Source organism: Amphiprion ocellaris, chromosome 4 (assembly GCF_022539595.1).
Source record: "Amphiprion ocellaris isolate individual 3 ecotype Okinawa chromosome 4, ASM2253959v1, whole genome shotgun sequence".
Lineage (NCBI taxonomy): Eukaryota > Metazoa > Chordata > Actinopteri > Pomacentridae > Amphiprion > Amphiprion ocellaris.
In genome coordinates, this window is record NC_072769.1 from 11,414,389 (window position 1) to 11,430,019 (window position 15,631).

The window sequence follows — 15,631 nt, forward strand, 5'->3', positions numbered from 1 at the left end:
ACAGCCTGGTGGAGAAACAGAACCACATCTTCCGCAAAAAATCATAATTTTCATACTACTAAAACTATTCAATGATCCTTCTTGCCCTACGGATGGGGGCACTGTCATCCTGGAAGAAAAAACTTCCTTCACGATAGAAACGATAGAAATGTTTAATCGTAGTATAAAGGCCATCCCTCAGAACTCAATCCATGACTCAAACTGTATTAACAAAATGCCCCCAACAGCATAACACAGTTACTGGATCCTCTCATTGTAAGGGTCAAGTATTAATCCTTTTTCTTCAATTTGTCACCTTTTCAGTCTTCAATCTAAACAAATGATATATTGAAAAGCTAACGTTTGCTCTGCTTTAGCTCTGTTAGCTACATAATAGTGATATGTGGCAGTGTAAGGGTTTAATGTAGTGATACATAAATCTCCACTTTGCAAAAGACTTGCTTTTTAATGAAGCTAGATTTGAAATCAAAGAGCTGATGCAGCTGACTCCAGAGGGCTGTACTATGAAGCAAGATTAGTGGGTTAGCGAGGTATGTTGAGCCAAAAGTCAGAATTTTCAGTTTCACGAAGGTGGCTCTCTTTTTACCTGACTACATCACCATGGTAACTGATGCTGTGGAGTTAACCTGGTCAGGAGCAGGTTATGATCAGAGTTTCGGATTTAAATCAGCTGTAAGAAACATCTCTCTCGCACCAAAATGTTTCCTGACAATTATTTATGAACAATACAGATTCTCAGCCGAGGGAAAATATAGTATCTGCAAACACGTTGAGCTGTACGTTACTAAAACCACAGAATGAAGCCGTGGAGTTACAGTATCACACACTGTATGCCTCGCGTTGCCATGGGAACCTGACATGTATTTGATTCGTGGTGCAGAAATCATATAAATATGTTTTTATTTTTGGTCCTGCTTTGCTGTCATGTCCGTTTCACTGCTGGTACTACAGCTGATAGAACACAGATTAAAAAACTGATTATTCTACTGGTACTTATTTCAGAGAAATATCTTGCAATAAGGGACCATGTGAGACCTAAATGCACTTCAATACAATATCATGGTTGGTTACATGAAGTTTGAAGTTTAACAGCTTTATTGTGCAGCTGTGCAGAAATAAGAGGCTGCATCGGTCAGTAAAATAAATATAGTGGCACATGATCATCTCATTTTGTGAAGAAGATAAGTCACATGATGTGCAATGCGCCCCCTTTTATGTGAACGTGCATAGAGTTTGAAGCAGAAAGCCTGAGTTAATAAAGAAATGTACACGTTTGAAACTGTGGCTTTAGTTTTTGTCAAGCAGATTTGCACAATGTCAAACTGGCTTCATGACACAGTCCTCTGTTCAGTAACCAGTAACTCACAACGACAACAAAATGAGGCCTTTGCAAAGGTGCAATGTCAAAGTTTATTTGTATCATTCATAGGATACAGAACACTGAAATGTATTTTTTCCCCATCATACAGGAATTAATATAATTTTTACTGTCATTTAATATATTTGACAACATCAGCTGAACTGCAAGAGAGGAAGAGAGAGGGTGGATGAGGCTCCTGGGTATGATGCTGTGGATATACAGTACACAAATCTGAGAAATCCCCCATCAGATCTAAAATGGAAAAAAACTCACTGTTTTTTTACTGTGTTGTTTAAGTTCCTGTTTTAAATCAGGGGAAACGTGGTGGATGTTGCAGTTTCATGATGATAAATCTGGAGTAACACAGTGTGATCGTATTTTACGTGAAAATTCACTTCATATTACACGGCTGTTTCATGAAGTGACTAACTGGTCGATGAAACTTCGATGAAGTCATTCGGCATACTGTGTAAATCTCTACTTTTATGGCACATTAGGATGTTTAATCATCTCATGTAACGCTGTTAGCAGGAGGAACCAAAGTACTGATGTTGAATATAAAAATAATACTAAGGATGAAGGCGATTACCGTATTCAAAACTAATTTACAAACATATCAAAATGTTTCGTCACAGTAGATAGAGTTGTATTGAGACAGTGGTGAGAACAGAGCACCATCACTAAACAGCTGTACATGTGTTAATGTGTGGAAGGACACTGGTATGGATCCAGATGAAAGTCAGAGAGGAAACTACTGTGAATAGAAGCTTCCTGCAATTACTTTATGTGATTTTGGATGGAACTCAGACAGAAATTTTAAAGTTATAATCCTTAAGATTCAAGTCACGCTGGATTTGGCAACATCTGTAGTTACTGGTGGGATTAATAATGCAGCTCCAAGAGTGTGGTCTGAAACCTGCATGCGTATGTTAACAGAGCAACTAAACAAAGATGTATTGCCTCAGTGTTTTAATGAAGACAGTCAACAAAAGGCAGGTTTCCATTTAAATAGGGTGCAAAATTCAGGAAAATCTCCAGAAAATCATCAAGATTTTGCAGATCATGTCCGTTTCCAGTCATTGGTACAAATTTTTTCTGTTTAATTAAACCACTGCTAAAGAGGTGTAAAGAGCTCAAGTTAAACCTCATATTATGGAAATCTATCATGGAAATATGGCATTTACATTTGTTTCGTGTATTAATTTGAGACATATTGGTCTCCTTACGGATCCGCATACATCTGTGCTACAATTCTTCTCCAATGTCACATAAAATTCAGCATTTATTTCATGTTTGCTGCGTCTGTCCTTGGTTCATCTCTATCAGTAACATTTAAAACTTCCATACAGAGAGGCGACTGCATTACGTAAATGCATCAAAAAACACAAATATGATCACAAATGGGGTCTGATATGATGAATAATCTTCAGGATTATAACTTTAAGTATGAAATTCAGCCAGATATGATTTAAAGTAAACACATCTAGATCTCATGTTCAACAGAGCCGAAGCCAAACTACAGTCCGTACTGAGAACTTAAAGGAAACATTTGCACAACCGCCGTTTGGCCTGACGATATCCAAACACTGATTCCAGCGTAGAGATTTCAGTTGCTACATCCACCACTAAAAAGCTGTTATGTGCAACAGTATGGTGGGCAAACCAACATCCTCTTTAGCTTTTTGATGGCCATTACTGGAAGATCCAGTTTCCTTATTTCTCAGGAGATAGCAACAATACTCTGCTTTGTAATTGTTTCATTTGCATTGCACAGAATATGTTAGCACTGTGAAGGAAAAAGGAGGACGAGTTTAGAGAAAATCTGACTGACGATTAATGAAGCACGATACAAAGTCAGGATGTATAATCTTGAAGTCTCTCTGAAGAGATGAAAATCATAAGAAATGATCCCACCATGAATCTATTAATTCACACCATCTCTCACAGCTTAATGTCATGAGTGGAGAGTTTGTCTTCCTCTGTAGTGCAAACAGCAAAGATCACTGCTCTGTACATATGATACCCTGTTTGATAAACCCTCTGACTTGACCGACAGTGAAACAGCTTTAAATATCATCTATATACTTTTGTAACTGTCAAAACGGTATATTTCATATTTCTCCATACATTTTACAACCTTTTTCTAAACAGAATATATTAACGTTTGATATGTAAAATATTTCCATCCACACACTCTCCAGCCATGACGACAGCCTTTTGTCAGCACCCTTAGAAAATGAAACTACCACCGCCCTCTGTCATTGGCCCACAGATTTAGCCATCAGGAAGTGATGCAAGCACATAAACTGTTGATTCCAGATCAACACCTTTACCTGGGTATTTTTGTTTGTTTGTCTTTACCGGACACTGACAATTAAAGGAACAGTGTGAAGAGAGGACTGACACCACCCACATGTTTGTCTGTTAAATATGAAGCTGTATCTTGGAACTGAGTTAGCTTAGCTAGCATGAAGACTAGAAGAAAGAGGAAACAGCCAAAACTATGTCATGTATGAAAGATGAAATTCTTCTATTTACCAATTCAAAGTTTAATTAAAATGCTCTACTATATCATCTCAGGAGTGTTACACTAGCAAGATATTGCTATGTAGTTAACATTACTAATTCAGTTTACTGGCTTTATGACCCTCTTCTACTTGTGCTAATGTTGCACAATGTGTGAGACATTATCATTATAGCACTGACGGCCTTTGTTCAGTAAAAGCTACATAGTCCTGCTTTAATCTTAAAGTATAAAAACAAGTTGGGCTTAAACCATTGACTAAATATAAAAGATGAACGTAGACTCCCGGACTGAAAAATATAGTCAGTGCACATGCTGCATTCCTTCTAACAGCCAGCAGGGGGTGACTCCTCTAAAGTCAGATTATATAGAAATCTATGAGAAAATGACCCTACGTCTTACTTGATTTCTTGCCTCAGTAACCGTTCTCCTAATGTATTTATGGTGCACTTGCTACTTTCAAGTCTTTTTTAACATAGCATGGTGTTTGTTTTGTAAATTAATTCAATTCAATTCAATTCAATTTTATTTATATAGCGCCAATTACAGTCAAATTGTCTCGAGACGCTTTACAGAACCCATATGCCTGACCCCCAGAGCAAGCCAAAAGGCGACAGTGGCAAGGAAAACACCCTTTTAACAGGGAAAAAAACCTCGAGCAGAACCCGGCTCTAATGTGGGGGGACCCATCTGCCTGCTGGCCGGGCGGGTTGAGAGGGACAGAAGAGGTAGAAAGGTAGAGATAGAGGGATAGAAGTAGAGGGGTATAGGTAGAGAGGTAGAGATAGAGGGATACAGATAGAGGGGTAGAGATAGAGAGGTGGGGGGGTGGGACACAAGGACCATAAAACACAGCCACACATCTGAAGCATCCAGCATCCAGCTCTGGGACCAGGGACACTCGGAGAAAGGACACAGAAAGAAACAGAGTGAATGTAATGCAATAATGGTATATATAGTAAATACATAGGTAGTTAGAGAAGGGCTCAGTGCATCAAGAGAGGTTCCCCAGCAGCCTAGGCCTATAGCAGCATAACTAGGGGCAAACTAAAGGGACGTCAAGAGGGGAAGTCAGTTGTGCAAATGAAAACACCAGCATACCCCGTCAGGGTCCCCCAGTCAGCCCTAACTATAAGCTTTGTCGAAAAGGAAGGTTTTAAGCCTGGTCTTAAAAATAGAGAGGGTGTCCGCCTCCCGAACCCAAACTGGGAGCTGGTTCCACAGGAGAGGTGCCTGATAACTGAAGGCTCTGCCTCCCATTCTACTTTTAGAGATTCTAGGAACAACAAGTAAGCCTGCAGTTTGAGAGCGAAGAGTTCTGCTAGGATAATATGGTACTATCAGGTCTTTAAGATATGATGGAGATTGGTTGTTAAGAGCTTTATATGTCAGAAGAAGGATTTTGAATTCTATTCAAATTACGGTTCCATTTATAGTAAAATAGATGATAAAGCAGCACAGAAAGCTAAAGGCCTCAGAGAGACATTGGAGTGGTGTCAATCTTCTCATGTCAATCTCAGTGCGACAGCATTTGCCAAAATGTCCAACTATTCCTATTGGGTCACACATAACAGTGTTGGTTTTTGAAGGAAACTTTTCCCATCACTACTAAAAGTCGAGCAGCTCCAGAGAGGAAGCTAAACTATTCAGTTCTTTTTTTTAGATGTGATTGCTCTGCACAGTAACTGTTAACCTAATGTATAGCAGAGTTACTGTCAGGTTGAACAAAGTAAAATAAAATAAAATTTAAAAAATAACAACAAGAACAAAATGGAAGGAATAAATCCAAAATCATAGCAGCACATTTTCTGTCTCTGAAACACTCAGTATCACAGTAAACTTGTGACAGACAAGTTGGCACAAAGGACGGTGCAGAAAGTTTGGCCTCTGTCGGTATCTCTACACTCCTACAGTTTCATATCAAAAAATATCAAAATAAATTACAACACAAAAATAATAAAAAAAAAACAAAACTAAAGATTTGGCAACATTGAGTTTCTTCCTTTTTTGTGGGTTATTGTGAATAAGCTTTCACAGGAAATGGCTTGCCCTCTTGTCTTCTGCAAGCCACACAAAACAACACAAATATTTAGTATGCTAATGATTCACTTCTGAATGCCATCTTGTGATATCCCTACCAGTTTGATATTGATGTGTGTGTTCTCGTCAAGGTCATTGAATGTTCTTTTTAACACTTGGTCTACACAGAGGTGAACAGATGGCTGATAGAAGTTTTTTTTTCCTGAAGGCAGTGAAGATGGATGTGAGGCTTCCTTATGAGAAGTGTAAAAAGGGGTAAAGGGAGGATGAGGATGGATTTAATTCTGAACCAATCAGGAAGGAGAGTAATATAAGGGCAGACAGAGTACACAGTGTGTCAAGTGTCTATTATTCCGTTTACAGGGAGAGGGAGGAATTATTTTCTGTCTGTCTACCCATCATTCATTCCTCACCACAGCCACAGATTCAGGTCCAGTGGTGGATCTCGAGCAGCAACAGTCGTGCTGGTCCGGCTTTTCAGTATATTTTGTTTGTATGCATGTCATGTGTTCATGTTTAGATGGATATGCATCTCGACGGACAGTTTCTGGTGCAATTACACGTGGGAAGGAGGAGAGAGGCTTTACATTACCTCCTTGTCGGGGAACACAGGACTGAACATTGTGGGCAACAAGGTGGTGGAGACGGCAACAGGAGCGGAGACAACAGGTAGTGATGACCAGAAGAGGTCCAATCAATGCCACTATGTCTGCATCAAGTAAAAGGTAAACACTGGAAAAGCCGAGGAGGAGGAGGACTGGGATGGATAGTACAACCCCAGTTTACTGTAGCAGTTTGTCCTGTAGAGCTCCAGTATCTCGTTAGGTCAAAGAATTCCAAAGAAATCACTGCACCCCTCTGCAGGTCTCAGTTATCCAGTGCCTCGGCACACACCATGCTGCCATATAGCTGCTGTGGGTCCGGATGTGTCTGAACTCGCTCTTCTGCCTCGCTGTCCGTGCTGCCTTCACTGTCGAGGCGGGCAGACGGGTGGCATGGGCCGGACAAGCTGGGGTAGAGGGCGGTGGCAGGCAGTGGGCTGGGGAGGAGGTCCTCGTCCGAACTGAGGTAGTCCCCCTCAGCGGAGGCAGGGCTGGCCAGGCAGAGATCTTGGTAGTTGGTACTTCCTCCACCACCGCTGAGCCTGGAGCTGGGGGCTGCTTTCTGCCCGCGCAACAGCCTGACCTGAGTACAGAAGAAGGTTTTTACTTCTCTGAGGCGTTCTATAGTTTAAGTGTATATTCAGAAACTGGATTTTAAAAGTCTGATATTCTTGTGCATTTGTCTTGTCAATAAATCCCAATGAAATCCCCAAACAACCATGTCTTCAGCACTTCAGTGTATCTATTCCCCTGAAAATATAAAATGTGTCAAAAATTTAGTGCTTCCTTTTCAAGATCCGAGTTTTTAGTTTTTATTTCTTTTGACAAAATGTTGCTCAAACAGAAGTAAATGCGTATTTGTTGGTTACTGTTTTTAACACGGTAAATACACATTTGGTACCTGATTAAGTAGCAGCAGGATTGTGAGCGTGGAAATGGCTCAAAAGTAGGTCTGACCACTCCACAACATTCACTGTCTTTAAACTATTTCTCTGTAGCTTTGGATTTATGCTGTGGGCTATTATCTTGCTGGAAAACGAGTCTCCTCCAATGCTGCAGTTCTCTTCTCTCCAGGATTTCCCTATGTTTCGCTGCATTCATTTCACCCTCTACCTTTACAAGCGTCCCAGGGCTGCTGAGAGGCATCCCCACCTCATGATGCTTCCACCACCTTGCTTCGTGGTGACGCTGATGCGTCTTATGAATAACATCTCATGTGACGAACCGAAAAGCTCAATTTTAGTCTCATTACACCAGAGAACGTTCTTCCAGTTGACTTCAGAGTCTCTCACATGCCTCCTGGGAATTCCAGTCTAGATTTTGGCTTTTTCTTTGCTAAGCAACAGTTGTATGCACAGTCTTTCCAATCTCATATGCTGAAGCTTAAACTCTGAAACTCTTTTAGAGGAGTCATAGGTGTCTTGGTGGCCTTTCCTTCTTACACAGTTAGTCATTTTTTGAGGACAACCTGCTCTAGGAAGATCTACAATTGTGCCATATTTCTTTCATTTCCTAAAGACGGCTTTAACTGTACTCCAGGGGATATTTAGGGACTTGGATATTTCCTTGTATCCATCCCCTGACTTAGGCTTTTCAGTAACTTTTTGCTAGAGTTGCTTGGAATGTTCTTTTGTGTTCATGGTGTAGTTATAGCAAGGAGTACTGGTTTACCAGTGACTGGACCTTTCAGATTCAGGTGTCTTTATACTAAAATCATTAGTGACACATTTACTGCACTCAGATTATCTCAGTTTCACTAATTGTGTGATTTTGGGCACCAACTGGTTGCACCTGTGTTAAATTATGTGAGTTTCTTTAAAGAGGTGAATACTTATGCTGTCACTTATTTTACATTTAATTGGCATTACTTTGTAGAAATTTGTTCATTTTGACATGAATGTATTTTTATGATTCTTGTCAAAAAGTCAAGAATTTAATCAATGATCATGATTCAATGTTGAAAAGCAATAAATAGGGAAAACTTCCAAGAGGGGTGAATATTTTTTTATAGGTACTGTTCATTTCTATCAAAACATCTGGCCCATTTGGAAGAAGATGATGTAATGCCTGGAGATGTTCTCTTTTTACAAAAGTTTAACAGGACACGAGAATGAGCAATAGACAATATGTGCTTGTCATCGTAAAAGCTTAGTGTTTCTTTCAAAATAACTGACGAAAAGTTGTTGGCTTTGAAAATATCAGTGAAATGCAGTGGAAGGGGTTACAGCTTTTGCAGAAAATAGCACGAGTAAAGAAGTTAACTGTGTCATAGGGTGGGTTTATTGGTCAGTGAACTGTGTTAAATCGGTTAGCCGAGTCTTTGCAAAAGCATTAACTGTCAGGTACTGGGAATTTTTTAACCCTATGTTGGGCGTGTAAAAAACCCTGTGAAACCCACTGATATGTGTCTGTTTTACCATTTAGTGGTTGTGCAAATAGGGCCGTGGGCTGCTTACAACAAAATCAGAGCACCCACCTGACAGTCGAGTCACAGCGGGGTGCTCTGACTTTAACTACGCATGGAAAAAACAAGTGTGTCTGGATTATTTCTGCTGTTCAGCTTTCAAAGTACAGAGGCCTTTCTTGCATGACAGAGATGCTACCACCAGTTTATCTTCACATGCATTGTTTGCATGTTAACCCTGCATGCACCACAGTGACTCGCAACAAATCTCAGAGGTTTTTGTTTTCCCCCTATCATACTCTCAGGCTAGCTGCAGGGTGGGGGGAGGAGAAACCAGTGGTTAACCAATGGAAATGTTTTGACTGTGACTGATTGTCAAGCTGCAGCAAAAAGGAAGCCAGGCTTTTTGGGTCATTTTCTATCATTTTGTATTTTTCAGTATAAACAGGTTAAATAATATCAAAATAATAAAAAGAACCAAATGCCCAAACATTATGTCTTTTATTTAGAAAATAAAATCATGTCAGTTTGAGTCACGATAAATATATATGAATGTGTATGAATATTTAAATAATTCAGCTTCATGGTATAGAATGTGTCATTATGTATCAGTACTGTCAATATGACTCAATTGCAAGAAGATCGCTCAGAGCACTGCACTGAGATTTTTCAAAATGGTTCATTGCTTCCTCATCTGTACTCACGCAAGTTTCAGTCTCATTTATAAAACCACTGCTTTGATTATAAAAAAAAGAAAAAGATGTGTAGTGGAACGGTACGGTAAAGGGCAGGGCAGTCTCATCACTCCCCCTCACTTTTAAGTTTGAACACACTCCCTCCTTGTCACGCACTGCTACTCTCTGAATGAACAAACCCAGAATGTATGAACAGAACGAGAACTATGTGACCAATCAGGGCTGGAAACTACTATCTTCATAAACCCAAGATGTCATTGAATTTGCTAAAACCACAAGCAGCCTGCAAGTAAAAGTAAAACATGTAAATCAGCACAACTGGTGAGACGATACATTTCTCTTTAACCCAGCAGAGTGAGTGAACTCTGTACAGATGCTACAACTCTGTGGGTTCGACAAGAGAAAAAAAAACCTTTATGAATGTCATACACCTATTTGTGTGAACCTCAGTCATCTTTCAGAATTAAAGTTCACTGTGAAAAGGTTGGTGAGAACGCAGCTGTTGGGGAAGAGCAGTGGTCTCTTGTTACAAGAAAGATACTGAAACAGCTGTGTGTGTGTGTGTGTGTGTGTGTGTGTGAGTGTGTGTGTGCATGTGTGTGTATGTGTGTGTGTGTGTATGGTTAGCAAAGCTGCAAGATATCTGTGTGTATATACACTGTACACACACCGCCAAAGGCCATTTTAAAGTTTCACTTACACTGAAAAGAATGATTAGCTATGCGTTCATCAGTTATAATCTCAAAAGCCTAACAGATCATGGCCCATACATTGTCACTGTCATCAAACAAGACTGAAAAACTGGCGCTAAACGATGTTTTACATCATTTGTCATCATCTGGTGAACGCAGAGGGCCGCCATCTCTGAGTCTGGTGCTGTTGGAGCTTTCTTGATGTTAAAGCAGACTTTATTTTCACCCCATTGTTGCCATGTGCTTGTTCAAAGGGAATCAGTGGGTATCTCTCTGTAATATTAAAAGGGGTTGAGCTTCCTATGTGAGCTGCTCTCAGATGACTTACGCTGTGAGTTGGTGTTACACAAAGAAAACTCAAATATAACTGCCTCTAGGTCAGATTCCACAAGAATCTGCTAAAGATTTATAGAACAAACATCTCTGAATCTCTGCAAGGCTACACGACAGGATTCAAATAGAGCACAGGATTCAAATAGACCTAGTTTTGTATTTATTTCAGTAATTATTTGTTGTCATTATACAATTTTCTTTCCTCCAATGAACCATTTGGAATTTAAAATACTATAACACTGTGGAAAGAAATCCTTGTTTTGTTCAACCGGCAAAGTAATGCAGTCAGTAAAAGCTATTAGTCTGACTCACCAGATGAAGGATGTGAGTATAAGCCAAAGATCATGTCCATTTGTCTTTCCATCCGCTACCTGTGAGTAATTCAGCTGGCCCTTCCCTACCTGTGGGTTTCTGTTTTCTTCACAACAGGAAACAACAGCAGCCACTTCCAAGCTAGCAACCTACTACTCTAAAACTGGAAAGCCTTACAGAGGATTTGGATCGTGCACTGAGGAAGCCCTGTTAGTCTTTTGTGATGAATTATCAATATTCAAATTATTTTTCTTCTGAACAACTAATCATGTAATCAACTCTGAGCTCCAAGAGAAACAGTGAGAAGTTCATGGAAAACACACTGCAGATGCTAATTTAATTTCATGTGCAGGGATGGCATGAGTTGTTAATTAACGGTTTCCAAAAAGGTTCTAAAGTCTATTTTCATGCACTTCGTCCCTGTTTCAAATGCTACTTGTGGCACATTTATTATGAAACACTGTGAACAGTGCATTTCGGTATTGAGCGCGAGTGTGTCTGCATGTAGAACCTCGTTCTTGAGCTCAGTGATCTGGTCCCGGAGCTGGTTGATGTACTGTCTGGAGTCTGAGTGGTTCAGCTGGCCCTGGATCAGCCCTTCCTCCTTCTGAAAAAACACATCGGACACACACAGATTAACATCGCAGTCCCTTTTATTGTCAATATGCTGTTAAATCACTCGAATCACTGACTCAGCACACAGATCGAACAAACACACAAACAAAGACACATCCAGACAGACACACCTGTATCTCGAGTTCAGCGATCTTCTGCCTGAGTTCAGCCATGGCAGCCATACTGTCTGCTTCCCTCAGTCGCACTGCCATCACCTCCTCCTTACTCTACATGCATCATGGGGGAGGGAGAAAGTGGGTCAGCGGAAAGAAAAAGATGGAACATGACATTTGCTGGTTAATAGCTGCATGCTGTCGCTGCAAATTATGGATATTCAGGATGCATCACAAACTGTCCCATCATCTACATCCTCCATTTCGTTCCTTCATTGCATCTGTCCATCTTTTCAGGATGTGAATCCCAGAATTTATGAACAGACTCTATCCATTCCTCCTCTGTTATCTATTTCTGCTTCACAATGTCTATCTGGTCCCTCCTTCTCTGTTGTTTCTTCCCTGTTTTTATGTACTTCATCAATGTTTGAATGTCTTCCAACCAGGTTTTAATTAGAATTAGAATGGCTTTATTGTCATCATACATGGTATGACAAAAATATAAGTAGCTTCCACTGGACGATGCACAACAACAAGCAATAAGTACTGAAATATCAACATCAAATAATAAAATCAAATATACATGTATAACAAAACAATATTAAAAAAGACACATCTGCAAAGGAGGCCAGATATGTGCAATATGGGAGGTAAATGAAATGGAATAAGAACCAGTAGAATATGATAAATATGTTATGAAACTGCACGAAAGCAGCAAAAAGTGACAATTGTGCATTCAGGTAGCCAGGTGTTTGGAGTTCAGGAGTCTGATGGACCATGGGTAGAAACTGTTCCTAAGCCTGTTTGTCCTGCATTTATGATGTCTCATTACTAAACTTTCAGATGTTTCAGAAAATGTTGCTTGTCCTCCATTTAGCCTTTCTCTTAGTTAATCCTCTCTCCTTCTGCAAACTCATTCTCCTGTCCCTCTACTCTCCATTCAGACCTTGCAGTCGGACTCAGCCTGTTTCCTTTTCATCTCGTTGAGTTGGGCCTGCAGAGCTTTGTTCTGATTGGCCAGCATCTGTAGTCGGTCCTGCAGGGCGGAGCGTTCCTGCTCGTTGCGACCAATCAGTTTGCTGTGGATCTGGTTCTGGAGGGAAGGAAGTCGAATGGGAGACAGTGAGAATAAGGCTCCAACTATTTAAACAATGAATTAATGATTATAAAAGCAGTCACTGACATGTCTATAAATAAAGCTAAATGCTGATAAAACATGATTTCCTAAGACCTAAGTTGATGTCTACCTAGCCAAGAGAGAGGAGCCCAAAGTTACTAAAATTTACAGTGATGTAAAACTGAAAACAATCCACTAATCAGTCACATTTCTAAAGTGACGCTTTGGCTTAATAAATGACAACTGACTATTTTGTTTACATTTTGATTAATTTTTCAGTATTTGTTGAATTTGTTGGGGACAATGCTCACTTATCAAAGCAAAAAGAACTGTAAATGAGTGAAATCAAATTTGGTCGTCCTTTCCCAGGTGTTATGCATGGGACAAGAAGTAAAGGCAGGATACTAAGAAAACACATTTTTTCAGTAATTTAACTAATCATTGCTACATTATCCTGACAACACATGGCTGATCTGCCTTTACTATTTCATTGTCCCAGTTCAAACAGATGCTTTCAAACAGTTCTTTGTGCCTCTTATTTGTGTATATAAGGACAGGGAATGCCCTCTCTCTCTGACTGGCAGTGTGTGTTTATGCAGTAAGTCTGACCTGACTCTCCAGCTGCAGAGCTTTGAGTTTGACCTCTCGGAGTTCAGCCTGAGCCTGAGCCTCCCTCAGTCTGACTGTCATCAGTTTGTCCTGCAGCTCGTTCATGGCGTTCTTCTTCGGGGATTCTTTCCAGTGTCCGCCGCCTCCACCGGTGCTGCTGCCGCGGGACATATGATGCTGCAGAAACAAAGCGTGAGTTGGTGTAACTCTGTGCACATGCAGATACTTTATAGAGAAACAGTTTGAGAGGAGTTTGTGTGTTTCACCTGCCAGCGCTGGTTCAGCTCAGTGACAGTGTCCTGCATCTCTCTGAATGAGCGCAGTGTCTCCAGCTCCCTCAGCTTCATCTGCTTCACCTCTTCCTGCAGGGCGGCCATGTTGTTCTCATCCGGCAGGCAACTGCTCCTCTGGATGGACGAACATTTCAGGTTCACCAAGATGTTAGCAAAGAAGTTTATGAGGACGATAATCATTGTTACACCTTAGTGATGACACTTAGAGGTTTTCAATCACCACTAAGCACAAACTACAGATGGGACTGATGACAACGTCATTAATTTTGCAGATAAAGTATTAAACAAGTTACTGATACTGATAGGGGTCAGCAGACCTATTACAAATCAAACAAGGACTACATTTCCTCCATCCAGTTGTTGTGGAGTTATTTCAGTCTGGATTAAAGTGGAAGGATAACCCACTAGAGTCTAGAGCTGTTTGCGTGGCTACAAATTAACTGGTTAACTGGTCATCACTGTCCCTATGCAGACTTCTCCACTGGTGTCATTTCATTTACAAATCCATTCTTGGTCTGCTGCCCACATATTTATACTCTTTCCGTCACATAAACAATTCGGTCACAGTCTACGTTCCCAGAACTTCATTACTTTCACCGCCCCCTCAGTCTGCAAAGAACTCAGCAAGACAGCTTTTTCTTACTCTGCCCCCTCAATGTGGAATTCTCTAAAGCAGAGTCTGAAACCGTCCGACTTCAAACGCCTTTTAAACACTATGGAAACATCATCTTTTAGGACTTCTTGTTGTTCTTACTGTTTTTACATTTTAACTTCATTGCACATCCATTTTGATGTCTATGTTGTGTTTTGTCATGAACCTGTCTGTGTTGTATTGTATTATTATATTGTCTAGTACTGGTCCCTTAGTGTTGTTTGTCAGTGACTCAATGTTGTCTTGTTATTTGAATTGTTGTCATGTTATTTGAGGACAAGTCTCTCTTGAGAATGAGACCCAGTGTCTAAATGAGATTACCTGTATAAATAAAGGCTAAATAAATTAAAAAAAAACACAAATGGATTAATAACTGTGAAAGATATACTACAGTAAAATCATTATCATGAGGAGGCAAAGTTGTTGTGTTGCAACACCTCAGGAAGCTTGAAAACTTAAGTATGCAGTCAAAAGTTTGGACACACCTCATTCAGTGCTTTTTATTAGTATTATTTTCTACATTGCACATTAATACTACTGAAGATGAACACTTTTTTGTTTACAACATAACTCCATATGTGTTCTTTTATAGTTCTGATGTCTTCAGTATTAATCTACAATGTAGAAACTAATTAAATAAAAACCACTGAATGAGAACGTGTGTTCAAACCTTTGACTGGTAGTGTGTGTGTGTCTGTCATTTACTTTGATGTTACACTTACAGATAAAATCTAACGCGTTCACAGATGCGCACGCCTGCTTGTCTCTTCAGCATTTACACTCTGGTTTCTCTCATGCAGCAAGCTGTGCGCCTGTTAACTCACCTTCTCCAGGTCGAGCACCTTGTCTTGCATTTCCTTCAGCGCTCCGAGCAGCTCGGCCTCACGCAGCCTCGACTGCTCCAGCTGGGTCTGCAGGTTGCTCACAAACGGCTCCGTGTACTGAAACAAACATCACAGTGTTACGTTGTGAACCAGATCAGTGGTGCTTCAAGCCAACCTGCATCATTTTCTCGACTAACTTCCTTAGAATTGTGTTGCTGTACACATACCAATTGCGGAGAATGCTACTATTACCGAGTTTGTCGGGTCAAGTTTCCATTTTCTTGCCACATGCAGACCAGCTGCATGGATGGAGTTCGTCATGAGCTGAGCTCAGTTGAGACCACAGTGTCTCAGTGGGTGTGAATTCTGCCACAAGCTTCTGTTTTATCTCTTTCTCTTTCTGTTTTCAGCTAAGAAAAGCAGAACTCATAATAAGCTGCGCTCCT

The 15,631-nt window shown here is 40.4% G+C and overlaps 1 protein-coding gene across 2 annotated transcripts in view; it reads right to left on the reverse strand.

The window, feature by feature from the left end:
- Nucleotides 1–1,379: 1,379 nt before the first annotated feature.
- The window catches only part of evi5l (ecotropic viral integration site 5 like), a 42,888-nt gene continuing 28,636 nt past the window's right edge, over nt 1,380–15,631 (reverse strand). For both annotated transcript variants that reach the window (XM_023263698.3, XM_023263696.3), the window contains 7 exons: nt 15,186–15,302; nt 13,683–13,823; nt 13,417–13,593; nt 12,637–12,783; nt 11,709–11,804; nt 11,474–11,569; nt 1,380–7,109 (listed from right to left, as the gene is read on the reverse strand). In XM_023263698.3, coding sequence (XP_023119466.2) covers nt 6,792–7,109; nt 11,474–11,569; nt 11,709–11,804; nt 12,637–12,783; nt 13,417–13,593; nt 13,683–13,823; nt 15,186–15,302 — 1,092 coding nt within the window. In that variant the 3' untranslated portion in view covers nt 1,380–6,791. The remainder of the gene's footprint in view (nt 7,110–11,473; nt 11,570–11,708; nt 11,805–12,636; nt 12,784–13,416; nt 13,594–13,682; nt 13,824–15,185; nt 15,303–15,631) is intronic.